The sequence below is a fragment of the Rhinoraja longicauda genome, chromosome 4, assembly GCF_053455715.1.
Source record: "Rhinoraja longicauda isolate Sanriku21f chromosome 4, sRhiLon1.1, whole genome shotgun sequence".
Taxonomy (NCBI): Eukaryota; Metazoa; Chordata; class Chondrichthyes; order Rajiformes; family Arhynchobatidae; genus Rhinoraja; species Rhinoraja longicauda.
In genome coordinates this window covers 48,089,237-48,113,109 of record NC_135956.1, presented here as the reverse complement: position 1 = coordinate 48,113,109, position 23,873 = coordinate 48,089,237, and the positions used below count along the sequence as shown (strand labels likewise).

Genomic DNA, 23,873 nt, shown 5'->3' with positions numbered 1-23,873 from the left:
ATCCTGGACTCCCCACAAGTGGAAACATTTCTCTCCACATCCACTCCATACAGTTGAGTCCAGTAGGTGTTTAAGTTTCAATTAAATCTCTTCTTCCACCTCAACACTCTGCTGAATTCAAAGCAAAAGAAAAACTAACTGTTCGAGGAATTCAGCAGGTCAAGCAGCATCTGCAGCGGCAAATGGATAGTCTTCGTTTTCACTGGACCTTTTGATACTGGACTTGCTGTTCAGTCCCGATGCAGGTTCTTGACCTAAAGCATTGACCATCCTTTAACCTCCATAGATGCAGCTTGACCTGTTGAGGTCCTCCAGTAGTTTGTTTCTCCAGATTTCAGCCTTTACAGTCTCCAAAGAATACCAGCATAATGTACTTGATCTATCCTCATATGGCACACCTGCCATTTGCGAACCAGTGAATCTTCACTACAACTCCATTTTAAAATGTATGCAACCCCACAAAATCTATCTTAACAGGCTGTCATTATTTTTCAAAAATGTGTTTGATAAATCGGGTCCCCTGGTGATGGATAGAAGAGGAAATTGTCAGATAACAATGTCAGAGGGTTGTATCAGATCAAGGGATATCAGGCCTCAGCTAGAGTATTGAAACAGAACCTTTGCACTCGGGGTGGTGTGAACTGAAATACAGTGTCAGAGTGAGTTGTGAAAGCAGAAACACTAACACCAGCATTGAAATATTAAAATTAGCCCTTGGAAATAGAGACAGAGTAAACTCTGTCATTGGTTGAGGCTCGGCTGGGACTGTGTCGTCGACCTTGGGCAAGACCTCTTGGGAGAAGGTGTAGTTTGAAAGGGCCAGGATAATATCGGAGACGAGTATTTCACTACTGTGAAGAACCTGCAGCAGCAGAGATTGTTTGCCTTTGAGCCAGGAAGGGGAGATTTATAAGGTTCTGAAGTTCACAAAGGGTTCAGAGTTAATGGGGGAGACGGTTTCCATTGGCAAGAGGTTTGATGGAGGACTCAGAAAATAATTGAGTGGCATAAATGGAGGAAAGAATTTGAGGTTGTTACGATCTCGAGAGTCTAGTCTGATGTGACTGGTATTGGAGTTTTACTGAAACCCCCCCCCCCCAATAGTCATGGGGTCCTCCTGAACAAGTTCTAAACAAGAGTTTGAGAATAGTTCAGGAACACAGAGGTGGCAGTTCTCTATCTGTCTTGTATGACTCTATTTACGAGTAAATGAAGAGGAAATGTTGCCACATCCTGTCTTTTGAAAGCCTGAACATCTCGTGTCGTCTCTTCCCAGAACTACGTGCAGCTCATTGCCTTCAAGTTGCAGAATGGTTTGTTTTGCAAAGATAAGAACAGAACTGAGAACAAAGCTTTCAAGCAATATAAAGATTAGAAGTGCAAAGAATGGGGGAAGTGCAAAGAATGGGGGAAATCTGCATCAGAGTCTTACCATCACTTTGCAATCTACCAGAATAATTGGTTGTGGGAGGGGAATGAATTGACAATGTCAAAATTGAGATTGGTGCTTTTGGTTATTCAAGGGCACTCGGGGAACCAAGGTTAGGGGGAGGGTCTGGGGTGGGAGGGGAATTATTAGAGGAACTCAGCAGGCCAGGCAGTATTTGAGGAGGGAAATGGACAGACAACCTTTTGGGTCGCTACACTTCTTCCCTTCTGTATAACCAAGGTCGGGAGACAGAATTCAGATACAGATGCTCCCTCCTCACCCAATTCTATCAATTACTTAAACTCCGTACCCCTTTGCTGAAGGAAATGGATCCTTAAGCTATTCATTGCCCTTGTGAACATTAACACTGTTCCGTCACTGTCCTTTCGGCATTTGCTTTTGTGAAGTGAGGCCTTCTACTCTTGTTTCTAACCGTTAAGTGTGAAGTGACACAGTAAGAGGCTGTTTGGCCCATTTGTTCAGCACAACTCTTCATGTGCACCCTGAGGTACTTTTCACAGGTGGTGAGATACTTCCCCCCCCCACCCCCCCCTCGCCCATCGAGGCTATGGATTCCAGACCCACGCAGCCCTCTGGGTGAAAACACCTTTTCTCAGCTCCCCTCCACATCTTCTACTAATTACTTGAAATCTATGCGCTTGGTTTTTTTTCACCACCTCTACTAGCAGAAATTGCTCCTCGGGCTATTTTGTTGCCTATGAATATTGACACTGTTCCTTGCCTCTGTTTAATGGTTACTTCTGCAAGTTGTTGATACTTGCGTGCTCACTCTGGTGGGTGGAACTCCATCCTGCTGGTCATGGGAAGTTCTTGGGGATTTATTGGAAAAGGCAAAGCATGTGCACTGCTCCATGGTTAGTTTGGTTTAGACGGAATGAGTAAATGCATGAGTTGCCTCCCCCTCCCTCGTGCCTCTGCCCTGCATTGCTGTAGTTTTCCTTTGAGCATCATAAGAAGTGACCGCATGAAAGAAAATTGCCTATGTTGCTGTCTAGTTTCTCATATAATTAATTATTGAGGAGCAAATCTGTTATAAGTTGACTTTCTGCAAACTGTTGGAAGGGGCTAAAAGATGAAAGGGGACTTGTGTGCATCACCGTGTCTTCTACAGTGGGATGTTCATCGGAACTTGCTGTGTTGGTATATTTCATATTTCCTGACAATGTTTCAGGAGTTCATTCAGTACATCTAGTCTGTTCTGGCTGGCAAAACAATCCGATTCCCCACAAATCTTCCCTGTGAACTAGTCTTTCCCCATATTCCCATCAATTCCCCCCAGATTCTGCCACTCACCGACACACTAGGGGCAATTTACAGTGGCCAAATAACCTACCAACCCATACAACTTTGGAATGTGGGAGGAAACTGGAGCACATGGGGGAAACGCAAACAGTCACGGGAGAACGTGCAAACTCCACACACACAGCCTCCTCGGGTCAAGGTGAACACGGGGATGCTGGAGCTATAAGGCAGCAGCTCCACTAGCTACACCACTGTATATGTTGGTTGAAAAATGGGTATCATCTGTTTTTGGTCTTGCATGAGGCATGACATCCAACAGTATATCTTTCACACAAAGCTGTAGTTTATAATCTGACCCTACAAATTAGTGTGCCTTATGTTGTTATTTTTGCAGTGAACCCTACTAGAGGTGTCTTTGAGTTAAATTCACCTTTTGCTGCCCAAAAGATAGTTGTCAGAAACATTTAAAGACTATTTACATAATTAAAACTATAAAATTGTGGCTGTGGAGGCTTCATTGCTGCGTATGTTCAAGAAAGAAATGGATAGGCTTTTGGAAACTAAGGGGTGTGGTTAATGCAGGAACGTGATCAGCTGAGGTAAGAGATCAGCCATGACCTTGTTAAAGGGGATTGAATTATTATATTATAGGATAAACATTGGCCAGGACATCTGGTGCCTCAAGCATGTTTTTTGAGTTTAAATCTAAAACAAATGCAGATACTGGAAATATAAAATAGGCCTCATTTGCAGCTTACCCCAGTTTCACCCTATAAGAGACGGCTTCACTCCCCGACCCTCCCTGTAACCTTGCAAGCTTTTGTGCTTTTATCATCTTCTCATTTCTGAAGAAAGGTTTCCAATCTGAAATATAGTTTCAGTTTCCATACCCTACAGGAGTGACTTGACCTACTGAGTATTTCCAGCATATTCAGGGTTTTTTTTTATGATTACTTGTCAGGAATCCCTAGGTTCCTCTACCCTTCAACACTCCCCAGGGCCCTACCATTCACTGAAAGTCCTGCCCTAGTTTGACTTCCCAAAATGTGATACCTTGGACTTATCTGCATTAAACTCCATTAGCCATTCTTCAGCGCACTTGCCCTACTGATCAAGATCCTCCTGTAATATTTGCTAATTATCTTCACTGTCTATGTTGCCACCTACTTTATTGTCATCTGCAAATTTGCTAATCACGCCTTGTATATTCTCATCTTGGGTTCTGTGGACATATCAAATTGCTTTTAGTTGAAGATGGTATCTACAAAGTATTATCTCGATCTTGGGTTCTGCTGCCACATTTTTCAGCCTATGAAATGTAGTTACTATAACAAAGTAGGAGGCTCAGCAGCCAATTTGAGCACATAGTTCTCACTGACAGCAATAAAAAGTAAGATGCTGGATACACTCAGCAAGTTGGGAATCATATGTAGAAGTGGAAACCAAGTTAACATTTCAGATCTGACAAGATGCTCGCAAGAAGTCTCAGATCTGAAACGCAAACAGTTTCTCTGTAAATTTCTATTTTTATTTCAGCTTTTCAGTATCTTCAGTGTTTTTGTATTTTTCCCACTAACTGCGTGAGATAATGACCAAATAGTCTGAGTGAACTTACTCAAAACTAAACATTATCCGGAAGTCCCTTGCTCTTTTGCACGTAACTGACAGAGCTGAGAGGGCTATGATTTTAAGCCTCGTGCTAAAGACGACATCTCGGCAGTGCATAAGCAGAGGTTTGCCTGATCAATCCTTGGATATGGATGAATCACTGACTTTCTGAAGTCTCAGTGGCACAACTGGTAGTGCTGCTGCATCACAGCACCAGAGACCCGGGTTCGATCCTGACCTCTGGTGTTGTCTATGTAGAGCTTGTGCATGCATTCACCCTTTGGCCGTGTGGATTTCCTTTGGGTGCTCCGGTTTTCTCCACCTCCCAAAGACGTGCGGGTTTGTAGGTTATTCGGCCTCTGTAAATTGTCCCTAGTGTGTAGAGTTGAGTAAGAATGTGAGATGACATAGAAGTAGTGTGAACGGGTGATGGATGATTGGTGTGAGCCTGGTGGGCCCAACCAAGGACCTTGCTGCACCTTTCAATCAATTCAATGTAAAGTGACGAGGGTGCTGCCATTAAGGTTCTGTTGATTAATTCGCTTGCAATGCAATTTACAACAAATATCACCCATGACTTCGGATTAAAAAAATAAAAATTATCTAGCTTACCACCAGATTAAGGATTCTCACTGGAGTCATACAACCAGAAAATAAGTAAATAGGTTCATCTTTCTGCCACAATGTTAGACCTAGTCTTAAACTACATTATCAGAAACTGTTCAGGTGTCAGCTGTACTTCTAAAATTGTTATCAACTATGGCTATATTTGATAACTGTTGCAAAGATAGATTAAATCTTGCATTTACTCCCTTCCTGTACCCTATAGTTCAAAACGCTGGTATGGTTTTACAATCCAATATGCATAACACCTTTGCAACATTGAACAGAGCAATTGCAAAGCATTGATATAATTCTTCAGTTGAACCAGCTTCTCTTTGAGGTAAAACCAATTCTATAATCTCTAAACATCAGCCATGTGTTAACGAACATAAAGAGGGCTAAAACAAAGGAGGCCGCTCTACTTCTTTACTCGTTCAAAGGACGTGGGCTTTACCAGCTGACCCTCCAGTTGCCCTTGAAAGTGGCGATGAGCTGCTGCCTTGAACCACTGAGTCCTTGAAGTATGGCCATACCACAGTACTGTTTGGGCGGGAGGTCCAGGATTTTGACACAGCGACGGTGAAGGAACAGCAATATATTTCACAGTTAGGATGGTGTATGACTTGGAGGGCAACTTCCAAGTGGTGGAGGTTTGGTGCCCTTCGTCTTCCAGGTGGTAGAGATAGTGGGTTCGGAAGGTGCTAAGGAATTTTGTTAAGTTCCTGTTGTGCATCATGCAAATGGTACAAACCACTGCTCCTGTGCTTCAGTGGTGGAGTGAGTATGTGATGGGGGTGCCTATCAAGTAGCCTGCTACATTGAGAGGATTAGTTTAATACTTTGAGTTGATAGAGAATGATTTTGGGTGTAAAATCATAAATAGTCTTTGAGAAATTGTTGTTCGACATTGGTTCATTTTCACATCTCTCGTGTATTGAGGAAAGGATTTTGTTTCTCTCCTTCTGAGGAGATCAACACTGCATCCAGTGTTCCAGGGGTTAATGTCTTGGTAATGTACAACTGCAGATGCTGGTTTACACAAAAGGACACAAAGTGTTGGAGTAACTACGCGAGTCAGGCAGCATCTCTGGAGAACATGGAGAGGCTACTTTTCATCGGGGCCCTTCTTCAGACTCCTCTTGGTAATGTTGAGAGGGGAGTAAATGTTGGCCAGGAATTGGGATTGAGTCTCCTCAAAATACCTGAGGGAGGAGACTGAGCCTCAATGTAAGATCTTGTCTAAAAGACAAGATTTGTGACCAGTGCAGGATTGAAGAGTGTTTGCAAGATGGGTATCAACTGTTGAGTAGCCAGGTTAAAGTGTGCAACTGTTTGTAGCATGGGAGATGCTGCTGCTTCTGCTGAATGGTTGCATTACATAGCGGCAGGTACCAGTTTGGTATTATCAGTGCTGTTCCCCTCCATGTTGCACACCATCCTGAATGCATTGTTGTCCTTCATTGTCATGGTGCCTACCCCAATGGTATGAACATTGATTTCTCTAGCTTCAGATAGTTCCTCTGTCCCTCTCTTTCCCCTACCCCAGTTCTCCCACTGTCTTCCTGTCTCCTACTACATCCTATCTTTGTTCCGCCCCCTCCCCTGACATCAGTCTGAAGAAGGATCTCGACCCGAAACGTCACCCATTCCTTCTCTCCTGAGATGCTGCCTGACTCGCTGAGTTACTCCAGCATTTTGTGATACCTTTGATTTCCACCAGCATCTGCAGTTATTTTCCTACCAAACAGCAATAGGGAGGTTGGGGATTGCATCAAGCAGGAAATTCAGAATGCGTGTAGCAAAGATACAGCAGTTATCATGGGTGACTTTAATCTACACATAGATTGGGCCAACCAAATTGGTAGCAGCGCTGCGGAGGAGGATTTCCTGGAATGTATACGGGATGGTTTTTTAAACCAATATGTAAAAGGACCGACTAGAGGACAGGCCATCCTAGACTGGGTATTGTGTAATGAGGAAGAGTTAGTTAGCGATCTTGTTGTGCAAAGCCCCTTGGACAACAGTGGCCATAATATGGTGGAATTCTGCATTTGGATGGAAAGTGACACGGTTAATTCAGAGACTAGGGTCCTGAACTTAAAGAAAGGAGACTTTGAAGGTATGAGAGGGGAATTGGCTAGGGTAGACTGGCAAATTATATTTAAAGGGTTGACGGTAGAGATGTAATGGCAAAGATTTGAAGACCGCATGGATGAGCTTAGAAAATTGTTCATCCCTGGTGAAAAAATTAAACTGGGAAGGCGGCTCAAACGTGGCTAACGAAGGAAATCAAGGATTGCGTTAAATCCAAGGAAAAGGCCTATAAATTGGCCAGAGGAAGCAGCAAACCGGATGACTGGGAGAAATTTAGAACTCAACAGAGGACAAAGGGGTTAATTAAGAGGGAGAAAAAAGAGCACGAAAGAAAGCTTGCGGGGAATATAAAAACTGACTTGAAAAGCTTCTTTAGATATGTAAAAAGGAAAAGATTGGTGAAGACAAATGCAGGTCCCTTACAATCAGAGACAGGTGAATTTATAATGGGAAACAAAACACGGTAGAACAGTTAAACAAGTACTTTGGTTCTGTCTTCCAGAAATACTAAGGGACCGAGGATCTAGTGGGAGGGAGGAACTGAAGGGAATCCACATTAGTCAGGAAATGGTGTTAGGTGAACTGTTGGGACTGAAGGCAGATAAATCCCCAGGGCCTGATGGTCTGCATCCTAGAGTACTCAAGGAGGTGGCCCTAGAAATCGTGGATGCATTGGTGATCATTTTCCAATGTTCTCGACTCTGGCTACCCTCCAGTTCACAGGAACTGATCCAATGTATCCCCACTTTTTAAGAAAGGAGGGAGAGAGAAAACAGGGAATTGTAGATCAGTTAGCCTTACATTGGTAGTGGGGAAGATGGTTGAGTCGATTGTTAAATATGTTATGGCAGCGCATTTGGAAAGCATTGACAGGATCGGTCAAAGTTAGCAAGGATTTATGCAGGGGAAATCATGCTTGACTAATCTTCTGGAAGTTTTTGAGGATGTAATAAGTAGAATGGATATGGGAGAGCCCAGTAGATGTGGTGTATCTGGACTTTCAAACAGCCTTCACAAGGTCCAACACAAGAGATTAGTATGCAAAATTAGAGCACATGGTATTGACATGGATAGAGTACTGATTGGCAGACAGGAAGCAAAGAGTAGAAATTAATGTATCCTTTTCAGAATGGCAGGCAGTGACTAGTGGGGTGCCGCAAGGCTCGGTGCTGGGACCCCAGTTATTTACAATATATATTAAGATGAGGGAATTAACAAGCAGGTATGTGACATCTCCAAGTTTGTGGATGACATAAAGCTGGGTGACAGTGTGAGCTGCGATGAGGATGCTATGAGGTTGCAGGGTGACTTGGATAGGTTGGGTGAGTGGACAGATGCATTGCAGATGCAGTATAATGTGGATAAATGTGAGGTTATCCACTTTGTTGGCAAGAACAGGAAGGCAGATTGTTATCTGAATGGTGTCAGATTAGGAAAAGGGGAGATGCAACGAGACCCGAGTGTGCTTGTACATGTGTCACTGAAAGTAAGCATGCAGGTACAGCAGGCAGTGAAGAAAGCTAATGGCATGTTGGCCTTCATTGCGAGAGGATTTGAGATTTAGGAGCAAGCAGGTCCTACTGCAGTTGTACAGGGCCCTGGTGAGACCGCACCTGGAGTAGTGGATGCAATTTTGGTCTCCTAATTTGACGAAGGGCATTATTGCTATTGAGGGAGTGCAGCATAGGTTCACCAGGTTAATTCCCGGGATGGTGGGTGTGACATATAATGAAAGAATGGGTCGACTGGGCTTGTAGTCATTGGAATTTAGAGGGATGAGAGGGGATCTTATAGAAGAGACAAAAGATCTGAACAGCTGTATGGAGGACAGATGTGTGGTGCGTCCATCACCGTGCCCGTCGGAAACCAGCACCACGACGTCGCTCACGTTTTCAATGATTTTAAATAAAATTTAAATTAGAGAAACATATAAAATTCTTAAAGGATTGGACGGGCTAAATGCAGAAAAAATGTTCCCGTTGTTGGGGGAGTCCAGAACCAGGGGTCACAGTTTAAGAATAAGGGTTAGGCCATTTAAGACTGAGATGAGGAAAAACTTCTTCACCCAGAGAGTTGTGAATCTGTGGAATTCTCTGCCACAGAAGGCAGTGGAGGCCAATTCACTGGATGTTTTCAAAAGAGAGTTAGATTTAGCTCTTAGGGCTAACAGAATCACTTCCAGATATTTTGGTTACAATTGTGAGACGTGTGAAGAGAAGGTCACATTAATTTACGTTCTATTCAATTGCCCACAGGGGATGGGGAAAAGGAATAGGATAACCAGGAGACAGAAGGAGCAGCAGATATTGGAATCTTGCAAAACATAAAGTGCTGGAGGAACTCAATGGGGCAGGCAACCTCCACAGAAGGAAATAGGCAGGTATCGTTTTGGGTCGGTTGAGACTGGTGAGAGGATAGCCAGCTGTAGTTTGACCATGATATTCTGCCCTCTCACACCCCCTAGAGGCTGGGAAGATAGTCTTTGTCTTTCTCTTAGCAGGGATCGCAGTTATAAACTGGCCTGATTCTCACAAATATTCAGAGACAGCAATGACAAAGAGCAAGAATGGGATCTCCACACAAAGACTGCAAATACTGAAGGAAGTAACAATGTTGTCGTTTCCATAATTGTGAGGTTGGAAAATGCTCTGTGCATAGAGATGACAGTGTGAGAGGACACTTTGGTGCCTCGTTGCCTATTCCCTTGTGACATGTTCCTGGTTTCTCTGAGTATCCAGTGAGGGCTGTAGATTTCCCCGGAAACTCCCACTTTTGCCAGAAGTTTAGAAAAGATGTGCTGGGAAAGCAGTGACATCATTTTTGCAGCATCTGACTAATGCTGAAAAATGTCAGCCACCAACCATAAGGTTGTTCCGCCCCGAAGTGTCTGGGACAATTTCCCAACAGGTCCAATATCACACAGATTAAAAGTCAGATTTCTATTGTAAGCCATGCACACAAAGTCAGAGAGAAAATCTATTGAACATTCAGAGAGCAGCAGTACTGTACGTCGTTAAATGCATTTTATCCAAATTTATCTTTCTCTGGTGAGAGATCACAAGCTTTAACGTTCAAGATATCTTTTCTCCCATTTTTTTTCTCTCTGCTCCAGCAATTCGGGTTTAACCCTGACATCGGGTGCAATCTGTGTGAAGTTCGACCTGTGAATGAGTGGGTTTTCCCCCGGGTGCTCCAGTTTCCTCCCACATCCCAGAGGTTAATTGGCCATGACAAATTGCCCCTAGTATGTAGCAGAGTGGTGGAATCAGAGAGGAGTTGATTGGAACGTGGCAAGAATAGGTCACAAGAGAAATTACTGAGGGAATGGGATTGCTTGGTGAGCTGGCATAGACTTGGGGTGGGTCCCGAGAGGAAATACGGAAATTTCAAACTCCATCGGTATACCAGCAGCAGTTTGTAACAATTACAGAATGCACTTCAGCAAGGCACCAAGGCTCCTTAGTCAGCACCTTCTAACCTAATTACCTCCACCAGCTAGAAGGACAGGAGTAGCAAAAGGTGTAAGAAGGAACTGCAGATGCTGGTTTAACCTGAAGATAGGCACAAAATGCTGGAGTAACTCAGCGGGACAGGCAGCATCTCTGGAGAGAAGGAATGGGTGACGTTTTGGGTCGAGACTCTTCTTCAGACTGATGTCCGGGGAGAGGGAGATACATAGATAAGGAAGTGTAAGGTGTGAAAACAGGCCAAAGGGAATTGAGATCAAGGAAAATGTGGAATAGATCATTGTTAACTGGGAGAAAGTAAAAGCTTTACGTCGTGGTGGGCCCGGAACTGTTTGAGGTGGGGGCGGAGGTGTGAGTCTGGGTTAAAAGTGGTCAAAAGCATGGGGAACACCACCATTTGGAAATTGCCCTCCTGATATGGAAATATATAACTATTCCTTCACTGTCGCTGGGTTTAAAAATCCTGGAATTTCTCAAGCCATGCAGCGGTTCAACAAGGTAGCTCACCACCACCTTATTAATATCAACTAGAGATGGGCAATTAAATCCAGCTCTGCCTGTGAAGTCCACATCCCTTGAATGAGTATATTAAAACAATGTTTTGCAGCAGGTCCAGGAGAAAAACCCCTTTAAAATCTATCTGCAGGCAGTACAGCAGCTGCAAACTCTGCACAAAGATCCCATGAAGAAATGTGCAGCTCCAATCTTGTCATGTGGTTGAAATCTCATGCCGTTAGTTTAGTTTAGAGATACAGCGCGGAAACGGGCCCTTTCGGCCCACCGGGTCTGCACCGACCAGCGATCCCCACACACTAACATTATCCTACACACACTCAGGACAATTTTTCCATTTACCAAACCAATTAACCTACAAACCTGTACGTCTTTGGAGTGTGGGAGGAAACCAAAGATCTCGGGAAAAACCCACGCCAGTCACAGGGAGAACGTACAAACTCCGTACAGACAGCACCAATTGCCGGGATGGAACCCGGGTCTCCGGCGCTGCACTCGCTGTAAGGCAGCAACTCTACTGCTGCGCCACCATGACGCCGATAATCTGCTCTTTTCAGTTAACTTTGCTCTTTTCAGTTTTGCCTGATTTCACACAATGTTTCGAGAGATTGGATCAGGTTTTGGCGCTGTATGCTGCGCATCAGTAGATGGATGTTGGGACATCGTGTTGCAACTGCATGAGTCGTTGGTGCGACTACACAGAGTATTGTGCGTAGATCTGGTTGCCTAGCATTCGGAAGGATGTTATTAAGCTGGAAAGAGTGCAGAAGAGTTTCACAGTGATGCTATCAGGAATTGAGGGCTTGAGTTATAAAGAGAGACTAGATAGGCTGGGGCTTTTTTCCCTGGAGCATAGGAGGCTGAGGCGTGACTTCCTATAAGGGGGATGTAAAATCATGAGGGGCGCAGATAAGATGGAAACTCTCAGTCCTTTTCCCAGGGTAGGGAACACTAAAACAAGAAGTCATAACTTAGTGGTGAGAGGGGAAAGATTCAAAACGGATCTGAGGGGCAGCTTTCTGACATTGGGGGAGGTGGATATATGGAATGAGCTACCAGTGGAGCCTGTAAAGGTGGGTAGAATTACATTTAAAAAACATTGGACAGGGACATGATAGAAATGGTTTAGAGGAAATGGTTTAGCGCTGGAGACTCAGGTTCGATCCTGACTACGGGTGCTGCACTGTAAGGAGTTTGTACGTTCTCCCCGTGACCTGCGTGGGTTTTCTCCGAGATCTTCGGTTTCCTCCCACACTCCAAAGACGTACAGGTATGTAGGTTAATTGGCTGGGTAAAATGTAAAAATTGTCCCTAGTGGGTGTAGGATAGTGTTAATGTACGGGGATCGCTGGGCGGCACGGACTTGGTGGGCCGAAAAGGCCTGTTTCCGGCTGTATATATATGATATGATATGATGAGGAACGTGCCAAATGCAGGCAAATGGATGTAGCTCATATAGACCCCTTGGTCAGCTTGGATGAGTTGGCTGTAAGGCCGGTTTCAGTGCTGTATGCCGGTTTCAGTGCTGTTTGAAGTCCCACTCCAAAGATGTGCAAAAATCTAAACTGATGATCCGGTATAGGACTGAAAGAGTGCTACACTGTCTTTCCATGAAGTTGATATATTGAACACCTATTTAACATTTGAAAAGAGAGTGAACTGTTGCCAATAAAATCTAAGTTAATCAGTGCTAAAAATGAGCAAAAATACTCAGTGATTGTGCCTTATGTACACCTTTAGTGTTTTATCTTTTGTGCCTATCCAAATACTGGTCCTTAAGAATCCCCTCCAGTAACTGGCCCTCCACTGACATTAGGACTGGCCTGTAGTTCCCTGGCTTGCCCTCACTGACATGCCACCTACTTTCTTAAGTAACAGTCATCTCTTTCTAACTGTCGGTACATCATCTCCCCCATCTCTAATGGTTCTACACAAAGGCAGCCATGCTGATCTTTACGGGGACGTATTATTTTCCTCAACATCCTTTTACTATAAATATACTTGCAGAATCTCTTGGGATTTTCCTTTACCTTGCCTGCCAGCTCCATTTCATGCCCTCTTTTTGTCCTCCTGTTTCTTCAGTGCACTGCAACACTTGTACTTGCAGAGAGACTTGTTTGATCCCAACTGTCCAAATCTGACGTGCCTAAATGTGCCTTATTTGTTTTCCTGACTAAGGCCTCAATATTTCTCGCCAGTCAGATTTCCGAACTTGCCAGCCTGTCCCTTCACCCTAATCGGGACATTCTGTACCTATACTCTTGCTAACTTGCTTTGGAAAGCTTCAAACTTGCTGTCTCATTACCAGAGCTCCTTATCCCCAGACTCTCACATCTATCTCTGCAGTTCTCTGAAAGAACTTGGTCCATAGTTTTCTATGCCGTGGCAATTAAAGTGTTTTGTTAATAATGCATTCAGAATCATTTGGATACTCCTTTCATGACTTACTGCATACCTTTCAGACTTTTGGAGGTAACACTCCCTTCTACCCACCGAGTCTGTGCCGACTAGTGATCACCCCATAGACTAACACTATCCTATTCACTAGGGACAATTTTACAACTAACCAAAGCTAACTCACCTACAAACCTCCATGTCTTTGGAGTGTGGGAGGAAACTGGAGCACCAGGAGAAAACCCACACGATCACAGGGAGAACGTACAAACTCCGCAGTCAGGATCGAACCCGGGTCTCTGGCGCTGTAAGGCACCAACTCTGCCACTGGGCTGCCCTAAACTATCTGACAGCAAGGCAAGAACCAGGCAGCCAGCGGTCAGCTTATGTTCCTGGGTGCTTTTTGTGAGCAGCAGTGTGTGACGTGGAACGCAGAAGCGAATGATTACCCTTTGCACAATGTTTTCATTTCAAGTTACTTGCCAATGCACTGGGTGGCAGCCTTTTCTAGCTTTCCTAGCTAGTTGTGTTGGCTATCTCTGTGTAACTTTCATCAACTCAGTATTATATCAGTGCACATGCAACAACATGGCAATAGATGCTGTCAAAGATGAAGCTGGACTTTGGAGCAAGCTCGAGATTGCTGCAAATACTTCTGTTCTGGAGTAGAATTGAAAGTGGTTCTCTGTTTTAAAATATAATGTTTTCTCTCATTTTTTCGGGCTTGCGAATGCAGGCGGCAGTGTTGGTTCCATGTAATCTGTTACATGTTTCAGCAGATCACATTTTAAGCAATGCTAATACAGATATGAGAAGGTTAGGAGTAAATTCCATAGCTGACGCTTGTTCAAAGGCTCTAAACTCTATCTCAGACTGACTTCGGAGAAGTATGTTTAAAAGATTATTACTAAAGCAAAATACTAAACTGACCTTCAATTATTTTAAGGCATGGTCTGTGAAATGTGTCCGTGGTCTGCAAAGGTTATCTCTGTTTCTTGTTGAGACAGGGCGTCCTGAGGGAATTTTGAATAGTTTTATTAATAGCAGTAATGAGAATTATTTTGGAAATTAGGTTACCCAGGTTCCCACCTCGATCCCTGTTCCTACAGGAATAAAAACTGAATTGTAAAATTTAAATTTAAAAATATTATTTGGATGAGATATTAAAGTGAAATCCCCCCCCCAACTGCACTTTATTCTGGGCAGGACACCAACATGCTTGAAGAGCATCAGTTCTTCCTGCTGATATATTCTTCACCATACCAGGGTCTGAGTCCTGAAGCTGTCCTGTGGGAGCAAATTCATCATTGGGAACCTAGAAGTCCGCACCGAGGAATCAAGAGTATTTAATTGTCATAATCACCGGGAATGGAATACTGAAATTCTTCATTGCTGCAGCTTTACAGGCATTTGTGCACCAACACAACAAATAAATACATGGTTATCAATAATGCAATAAATTAAAAGTGATAGGAAATAAAATTGCAGATGCTGGTTTAAATTGATGATAGACAAAAAATGCTGGAGCAACTCAGCGGGGTCAGGCAGCATCTCGGGAGAGAAGGAATGGGTGACGTTTCTGAAGAAGGGTCTCAACCTGAAACGTCACCCATTCCTTCTCACCCGAGATGCTGCCTGACCCGCTGAGTTGCTCCAGCATTTTGTGTCTACCTAGTGTCTAGTGATACTAGATAACCAGACCACAATAGTGCAAACCATCAATCATAATTACTGATTACTATATATGTGTCTGTAGTACAACCTAAACAATGTCCTTAGTAGATGGTTGTTGAGGTAGGTTTGAGGTTGGGGTTGTATTGTGCGGTTCAAGAGCCTGATGGTTGAAGAAAAGAAGCTGTTCCTGAACCTATATCTCATATTGGCAATAATCCCAGATGGTTCGGGATTCCCTATAAATTGCCCCATTAATCTCCAGAACTCTGAACTGAGAAGAAAATCACATTATTTATTTCCCAGCCATTATCACCAAAAATAGATTATTTTAACTTATCTGTGGGAGATTTTATGCAATAAAGTGGCCATGCTTCAAAAAGTAAAGCACTTTGCAATGTCCTGAAAATACAAAAACTGTTGGTAACATGCCAGCCTTATTCAGATTGTTGACTTGGTACGATGGTGTCAATAATCTGTTAGCAAGTAGGTAGGCATGGTTTACAATAAACAAGAGACTCTATCTAGGAGTATTCTGCAAGCTCCAGTGAACAAAAATCAGTCAAAACTGCAGCAATGCCCCCAAGTAAAGTTGGAAACATCGCCCAGCAGAATGCAGTAAGGGGAGGGTGATTGGATGATGTGTATAAGCATCCATCCCAGTCCTTTATCCCTGATGTGACGTGAAAAACAAATCAGCCTGAATATGATTTAGCTGTGAGAGTGACAATGTCATTTGTCGGTACAAAGCGCAGGAGTAACTCAGCACTCAGCAGGTCAGGCAGCATCTCTGGAAGACATGGGCAGGTCGGGACCCTTCTTCAAACTGATTGTAGTGGGGGGAAAAGCTGGAAAAGAGGCGAGGCAGATCTGAAGAAGGGTCTCGACCTGAAATGTCACCTATCCCTGTTCTCCACAGATGCTGCCTGACCTACTGAGTTACTCTAGAAATGTTTGTGTTTTTGGGGCGGGACAAAGCCTGGCAAATGATAGGTGGGTACAGGTGAAAGGGGACCTTGATTGGCAGAGGGAGAGACGAACGCCAACTCCCCCACCCTACAATCAGTCTGAAGAAGGATACCCACCTGAAACAGCACTTATCCATGTGTTCCAGAGATGCAACCTGACCATTGCGTCACTCCAGCACCTTGCGTTTTCTTTTGTAAACCAGCATCTGCAGTTCCTTGTTTCTTCACTATAGGTAACCCTTTATCTTTTATCTGATGTTTTATGGTGCGTTGAGGTGCCCTTCTCTTCACAGTGGAAGCCATTATATTTTCTGGGAGGATTCTCAACCTGCACTTTGCTTCTTAAAATGTTTCTTCTATTTTTCAGTCTGGTACATCCCCGAAGTCTAAAGATCAAGCCATGAAGACAGACCGTACAGAAGACAACGAAGTGTTTGGTATGTTCACAACTAGATTGGTTAAAACACTTCCGCAAATCGAATCATCAGTCTACTTATAAGCTATGGTGAAGAGTCAGTGGAGCTTGCCTGTCAACTGTTGATGTGGCTGAATGTTCTTTGTCACATCGACTAAGTCATTGGTGATCTGCTGGGCTCCACCCACAGCCAGTGTTGACAAGGCTCCAGGATAGTCTGGGGTTCACCAGAGGTTGGGCATAAATCACTAGGACACTGAACCAAGGCAACTCTGTGCAGAAAGATTTCCATTGAAAAACGGTGACTTTTCCTATGTACAAATATTGGTAACTTGGGGAAAGTATTTAATTGGGCAAAGCTGATGGTGGTTATGTCATTCATCGTCCAGGAGAGCAATCCCAAAGAGGTGGCAACCTGCTCCACAATGGTAGCTTTTCATCAGGAACTAGTCCACTTTAACATCTCCTAAATTCAGTCAGGAAGCATTAAGTATGTGGAACTGACTGTCAAGTGGAGTAACAGTGAGAATGAGGAGCTTGTTGTCAAGGGGAGTAACAGTGAGAATGAGGAGCTTGTTGTCAAGGGGAGTAATGATAAAAGTGGAGCTAACTGTCAACGGGAGTAACAGTGAGTATGGAACTGACTGTCACAAGGAATAGCGATGAGAATGTGGAACTAATTGGCACAGAGTAATAGTGAGAGTGTAGTTAACTGTCAGGAGTAATAGTGAGAGTGGAGCTGACTGTCACAGAGTAATAGTGAGTGGAGCTGACTGTCGGGAGTAATAGTGAGAGTGGAGCTAACTGTCAGGAGGAATAGTGAGTTGAGTTGACTGTCAAGGGGAGTAATAGTGAGAGTGGAGCTGACTGTCAGGAGTAATAGTGAGAGTGGAGATAACTGTCACGGAGTAATAGTGAGAGTAGAGTTGACTATCAGAAAGAGTAATAGTGAGAATAGAGTTGACTATCAGGAGTAATAGTGAGAATGAAGCTGATTGTCAAGGGGAGTAATAGTGAGAATGTGAAGCTCGGAACCACAGTGTGGTCCTTGGACATGCAGAGCAGTGTGAGAATGAAGAGCGCAAAGATCATTCTTGTGCTGTTTTTTAATTTGTCATTTGATGTTGTGGGAAGATGTTCCTGATCAGACTGAAGCTACCCAGGTATCAGGAATATGCGACCCCAGCACGTCTCCAGAGATTAAGTGGCTGGTGCTTTGCGAAGGCTGCTGGGTGTATGGGTGGTCACAGCAGTGTGGGTGTTGCCAGGCTGTGGTGTTTGCCATCCTGTCTCACCACCTGCACCAGCTCACGGCTTGAAAACCCCAGCGCTATCAGCAAGATGCTTTTCCTTCTGAAGGAAAATTCTGCTGTGCGACAAATAAAAACAGTGCAGGGATTGAAAGATGAATGGCTATCTTTTCAGGGCTTCAATTGATATTTCCTCACTGAAGCAGTGGCACTGGGCACCTTCTCCGTCTCTCTACAATGCTACCTGATCCACTGAGTATATGCTGAAGCGTCTGCTTCTGTAACTTTCAGTCTCACTATTGCACAGAGGACACTGCCAACATTGAGACTGCCACACTGCCCATTTTGGGACAACTCTATTGTGAAAGTGAAATATCTCACACAGGAAAGATTGTAGTTCACTTTTCAGCCAACCAAGTACTCACTACTTCAGTAAAATAGGAAATGCTGTAGCCGATATGAGAAGACCAAACACCCATAGACAGCACTGATAAAGTACTAGTTTTGGCTTATTATTGTCCTGTGTCTGCGGTACAGTGAAAGCCTTGGGGGTTTTTTGCGTGGCATCCAGGCAAATTGTACCATGCATGAGTACAATCAGCTAGTGCAAAAGAGATAATGAACAGTGCAGAATATAGTGTTGCAGAGAAAGTGCAGATGAAAAAAGTGCAAGGGTTGCAATGAGGTAGATTGGATGATCGGGAATACATCCTTAGCATTTGAGATTTGAGAGGTCCGTTTAGTAGTCTGATAGCAGTGTGGAAGAGCTGTTCGAATTTGGTGATTTGTGCTTTCAGGCTTTGGTTTCTTCTGCCTATGGGAGCAAGTCAGAGAAAGGATGTGTTTGAGTGATCTTTGATTACGTTGCCTACTATCCTGAGGTAGCGTGGAGTATAGATGAAGTTGATGGAGAAGGGAGAGGGGGGTGGGGGTTGACGCTAGTTTGCATGATGGACTGGGCTGCATCCACATCTCTCTGCAATTTCGTGCTGTCTTGGGCATAGCAGCTGTGATACATCCTGATAGGATGTTTTCCATTGTGCATCTGTAGAAATTGGTATGCTGAATTTCCTTTGTCTTCTGAGGAAGTAAAGAGGTTGGTATGCTTTCTTGATGGTAGCATCATTGTGGTTGGACCAGAACAAATTGGTGAAACTGACACCGAGGGACCAGAAGCTCTCGACCATCTCCACTTCAACACCATTGATGCGTTGAGTGTACCACATGCGCTCTGCTTCCTGAAGTTCTATGATCAGCATCTTCATTTGTTGCCAATGTTGCTAATCAACAGATGTAACAGATTAAAAGTAACCAGAAGCCTGGAAAGAACTTGAAGTAATGCCAAGGAAACCTTTTCTTGTTCAGCTGAGAGTATGAACAGGACAATATAACTTCCTAGGATGTAAAAGCACAAAGAGCTGGTTTGGTTTTGATATTCTGGCTTTCCACATGCCTCTCCGCCAAAGTAATTGAAACTGATTAACTAGTCACTATTGCGTAACTTCTGTGGGAGCTTGCTCTGAACGGATCGCCAACCGATAATTCTGCTTTACAATAGGGTCTGCTGAACTGGCTGAAGAGCAATTTGGGACATTGCGAAGGGAGTGATAAAAATGCATGTCTTTTTCCTTGTGAGCAGAGATATGTCTGGATTGATGACTCCACCACTGATAGTATGCCTTCAGGGCTGCAGGTTCCTATTAAACCACAAGTTCTGCAGTTATCTTTCATGCCCGTGTCAAAACAATTGGAGGGACTGGCGGCCTGTAATTTGATTGGGCTTGAAAGAGTAAAGGTGTTCAGTCCCAACAGGAGGCACAGTGGTGCATTTTGTGGAGCCGCTGCCTCCAATTCCCGTGGCCCAGGATCAGTCCTGAGCTCCAGTGTGCTTTTGTGGAGTTTCCGCATCTTCCCTGTGATTTGTTTCCAACGACATCCCAACGATGTGCAGGTTGGTAGGTTAATTCACCGCTGTAAGTTGCTCCTGGTGTGGTTGAGTGGTGGAGTTGGTGGGACTATACTAAAATTAGTGTAGGATCAGTGTGAATGGGTGCTTAACAAGCAGCATTTGAAGAATATGGGTCAAAGATGGACAAATGGGGACTAGCTTAGATGAGGTATCTTGGGCCGAAGGGCCTGCCTTTGTGTTGCATGACTTTATGCGTTCGACGGGCTGAAAGAAATGCTCAGTGGTCCACCACTCTGAGAGGCAAGAGCATGCCAATACCAATGTATTTGCCAATCCATTGCCATTGAGGCCAGCCACAAAATTAAACAGCACCTCATATTTGGCTTGGGTAGCTTGCAACCCACAGTATAAACATTGAACACTCCAATTTCAATAATACTTCCCTACTCCCACTCCTTCTCATGCCACCCCCCCCACCCCAATCTCCCCCTACACGATCACCCTTCACCTTTCCCCTCTGTCGTACACCCATCTCGCATCCCCAAGTCTCCAGGTCCCCTTTCACCCAAATCCCTCTGTGGTTTTACAGTCCCCCCCCTCTCCATATCTGACACCCTTTTGTCTCCAATTCAGCTCCAGCCTTTGTCACTTATGCTACACATCTGCTTATCAAACCCCCTAAACCTGTATCATCCTATCATTTCCAAGGCTTTGTTTCACCACCATCTCTTTATTCTCATCCAGCTATTTCCCACCTAGTCCATCAGTTTGAAGAAGGGTCATGACCCAAAACATCATCTGACCATTTTCCTCCACTGAGTACCTCCACCACAGTGTTTTGGTCAAGATTCCAGCATCTCAGTTCCTTGTGTCTCCATAGTATCTGGGCCAAGTTTCCTTGTTTCACAAGACAGATTATCTCAATGTTTCATCTGGAATTAACCACAAGGCAACCGTTTTGTGTTCATGTCTCTGCTCCACATGAGCAGCCTCTTCCTATTCTGCTTGTGTCCTCTTGCCTTTTGACAAGTTGTCTCTGGCACCTCCTTTTCCTGATATTCCGATATGACATTTTCTGCTCATTTTCTTCGTGTAAGCCTCAGTGTGTTGACTGGAATGGTTTATTTAATGCTTTCTACAACTACCAGATTAAGCAGTCTTTTTTTTAATCAGCTAGTAATCTCATTCCCCTAACAGGCCATTCAGGCTGTTGAGATCATGAACTTACAGTTCCTCTTTCAGTAAGGAAGTTGCCTAACATGCCTGTTGACTTTTCGGTTCTGTATTTCAGGAAGAAACCCTGCACAGCTGTGCCATGCTTATTTTCAGTATATTCAGTATTTTGCTCCAGAATGTTGCATTTTCATTGTGTGGAGGATGAAATGGAATTGAAGCTTGATGTAAATGAGTGCTTGATGGTCAGCATGGATACAATGGGCTGAAGGGCCTGTTCCATACTCTATTACACTGCAAAAAGCAAAGAAACGTTGTTATTGGGAATTTTTGATTTTCGAACAACTTCCCTGCTGTTATTAGACTCTTGAACAGACCTCACAGATGCCAAGGATATATTCCTGATTTTCCAATCTACCTTATTACGGCTGTTACACTTTTTTAACCTGCACTATCTCTGTAGCTGTAAAATTATATTATGTTTATTTTCACTTTTGCACTACCTGATGTACTAACTGTGGGATGACTTGCCTAGATAACATGCAAAACAACCGTTTTCAATACATCAGGTGACAATGATAAATTAGTTGCAATACCAACACAAATCTTTACTTTCTGGACTTCATTCACACCCACATTCTCCCTTGGTGATTTCTATTTCTACTATAGCTAGAAAGTTGGATCTTAAATGTTCCTCTTTTCTGCCAACTTGTGCTAACTAAAAATACCTTAAGCTGTTTGTTGTGTTGAACTCATAACCAAGGATGTTGTGAGTGGACAGACTTGTATTTTAATAATGTCCTTTACAGACTGAGAACATCTGTTAAAGCACTTTAAACATGCACTTGGTGTAATGACACTGGAACCACAGGAGCCAATATTTACCCAGCCAGCTCCAATACGAATGTGTAGGAAGGAACTGCAGATGCTGGTTTACACCAAAGATAGGCACAAAATGCTGGAGTAACTCAGCGGGACAGGCAGCATCTTTGGAGAGAAGGAATGGGTGGCATTTTGGGTTGGAGCCCTTCTTCAGACTGTCTATCTTCTAGGTCCAATACGATATTGGTCGGTTGGCCTGTTTTAATACTGTTGATTGAGGGGTAACTGTAGAATAAGATACCCCACCTTGTCTTCAGAGTACCCTGGAAAATGTTGTATCTCCCTGTGAAAAAAGATGGAAACTTAGTTTAATGTCTTTGCAAAGAAATAATACCATCCACAACGCGGCACTCCTTCAGCACTGCATTGGAGTGTGCTCAGATCTTTGCGCTCGAGTCGCTTGTACCTTCAGCCTCCTTATTTCCTATTTCCTTTCAACATAGGAGGCCATTCTCTACATTGAGTCTATGAGTCACAGAGCAAACCCATTACAGAGGAAACTCGCACGGTTATGAGGAGAATGTCCAAACACCACAAAGACAGCACCCAAGGTCAGGATTGGACCCAGGTCTCTGGTGCTGTGAGCCAGTGGCTCTACTAGCTGGGTTCATGGACCACACATCCTATCCTGTATAGACACCCAGCCCCCGTTACTTTAGGTACAGTTAGGCCTTGCTACACTTGTGGGAGAGAGAAGTTGTATCAATACCTCTCTATGTTCTCAGCCAGGAATGCGGAGGTGTGATCCTGTCCTCACATTTTTTGCACCAAATGTGTGGCCTGTGAGTTAGCATTCACTAGTTTGCAGATTAATCTTGTGTGATGTTGTCACCAGTTTTTATTTTTGTATAGTTAAAGAGAGAAGCAATAAGTGCACAGAAGAGAAACTAAAAGGTATTTTAACCCTTAATGTTATTAGAGAAGGAGCTAACTTTCATTTATTTATCTCCTTTTACTGGGCAAATCATCTCAAGGTTTCACAGAAATGTTCATAGGTAAAATATGGCACCAAGCCACCGATGGCGATACTGGTAGTAGGTGACAAAAAAATTGATCGCATATTTATATTTGAGGGAGTGTCTTGAAGGAGAAAGGAGAGGCTCGAGAGTATTCCTCGGCTTAGAAACATATAAACATAGAAAATAGGTGCAGGAGTAGGCCATTCGGCCCTTCGAGCCTGCACCGCCATTCAATATGATCATGGCTGATCATTCAGCTCAGTAGCCTTTACCTGCCTTCTCTCCATACCCCCTGATCCCTTTAGCAAAAAGGGCCACATCTAACTCCCTCTTAAATATAGCCAATGAACTGGCCTCAACTACCTTCTGTGGTAAAGAATTCCACAGACTCACCACTCTCTGTGTGAAGAAATGTTTTCTCATCTCGGTCCTAAAAGACTTCCCCCTTATTCTTAAGCTGTGACCCCTGGTTCTGGACTCCCCCAACATCGGGAACAATCTTCCCGCATCTAGCCTCTCCAACCCCTTAAGGATCTTGACAGCAAACGTTGTGGCTATGTGGTGGAGTGATTTTAAATTTGCGGATGATCAGGAGGCTGGAATTGGAGAAAAACAGGATCTTGTGGGGCTTTTAGGGCAAGAGTTCAGTGGGGGGTGAAGCCACTGAGGGATTTGAAAACACGAATGAAGAGTTTGAAATGGGGGATGAGGCTTAACTGTGATCCAATGTAAATGAATAAGCCTGGACAGAGGCGGTCAGGCAGTGCAGTTTAGGATTCTGGTAGTCGAATAAAGCTTGATCTTTATCTTCAAATTTGATTTTTCACATCAATTACCTTTTAGAACAGGATTAGAACAGGATTTGTATTCTAATCCTGTTTTCACGTTATAGGAGTAGAATTACTGTAGGCCATTATGCACATCGAGTCCATTCCGCCATTCAATCATGGCTAATCTCTGCCTCCTAATGTTACTGGAACTGTTCATATCCTTCTATGCCTTGACTATTCAAGTGCTCCTCCAGATACTACTTAAGCATTCAGTATTCGCCCCCACCACCCCCCTCGGGCAAGTGCTAAAGATTCCTTTTTGAACTGCTATTGTCCTTCTTTCCGAGGGTGGTGAAACTTTCGATTACGTACTGCCGAGATTGGTGGAGGACAGATCATTAGATATATTTAAGGTGGAATTGGAAAAAATATGAGGAGGAGTGGATGGTTGTGGAAATGTGGCACTGAAGAGGAATTAAGGGAGGAAATGGGTCTCCAAAAACAA

The 23,873-nt window shown here is 43.8% G+C and overlaps 1 protein-coding gene across 3 annotated transcripts in view; it reads left to right on the top strand.

The window, feature by feature from the left end:
* The window catches only part of mbpa (myelin basic protein a), a 91,592-nt gene that overhangs the window by 2,752 nt on the left and 64,967 nt on the right, over positions 1 to 23,873 (top strand). For all 3 annotated transcript variants that reach the window (XM_078397693.1, XM_078397694.1, XM_078397692.1), the window contains exon 2: positions 16,378 to 16,447. In XM_078397693.1, coding sequence (XP_078253819.1) covers positions 16,378 to 16,447 — 70 coding nt within the window. The remainder of the gene's footprint in view (positions 1 to 16,377; positions 16,448 to 23,873) is intronic.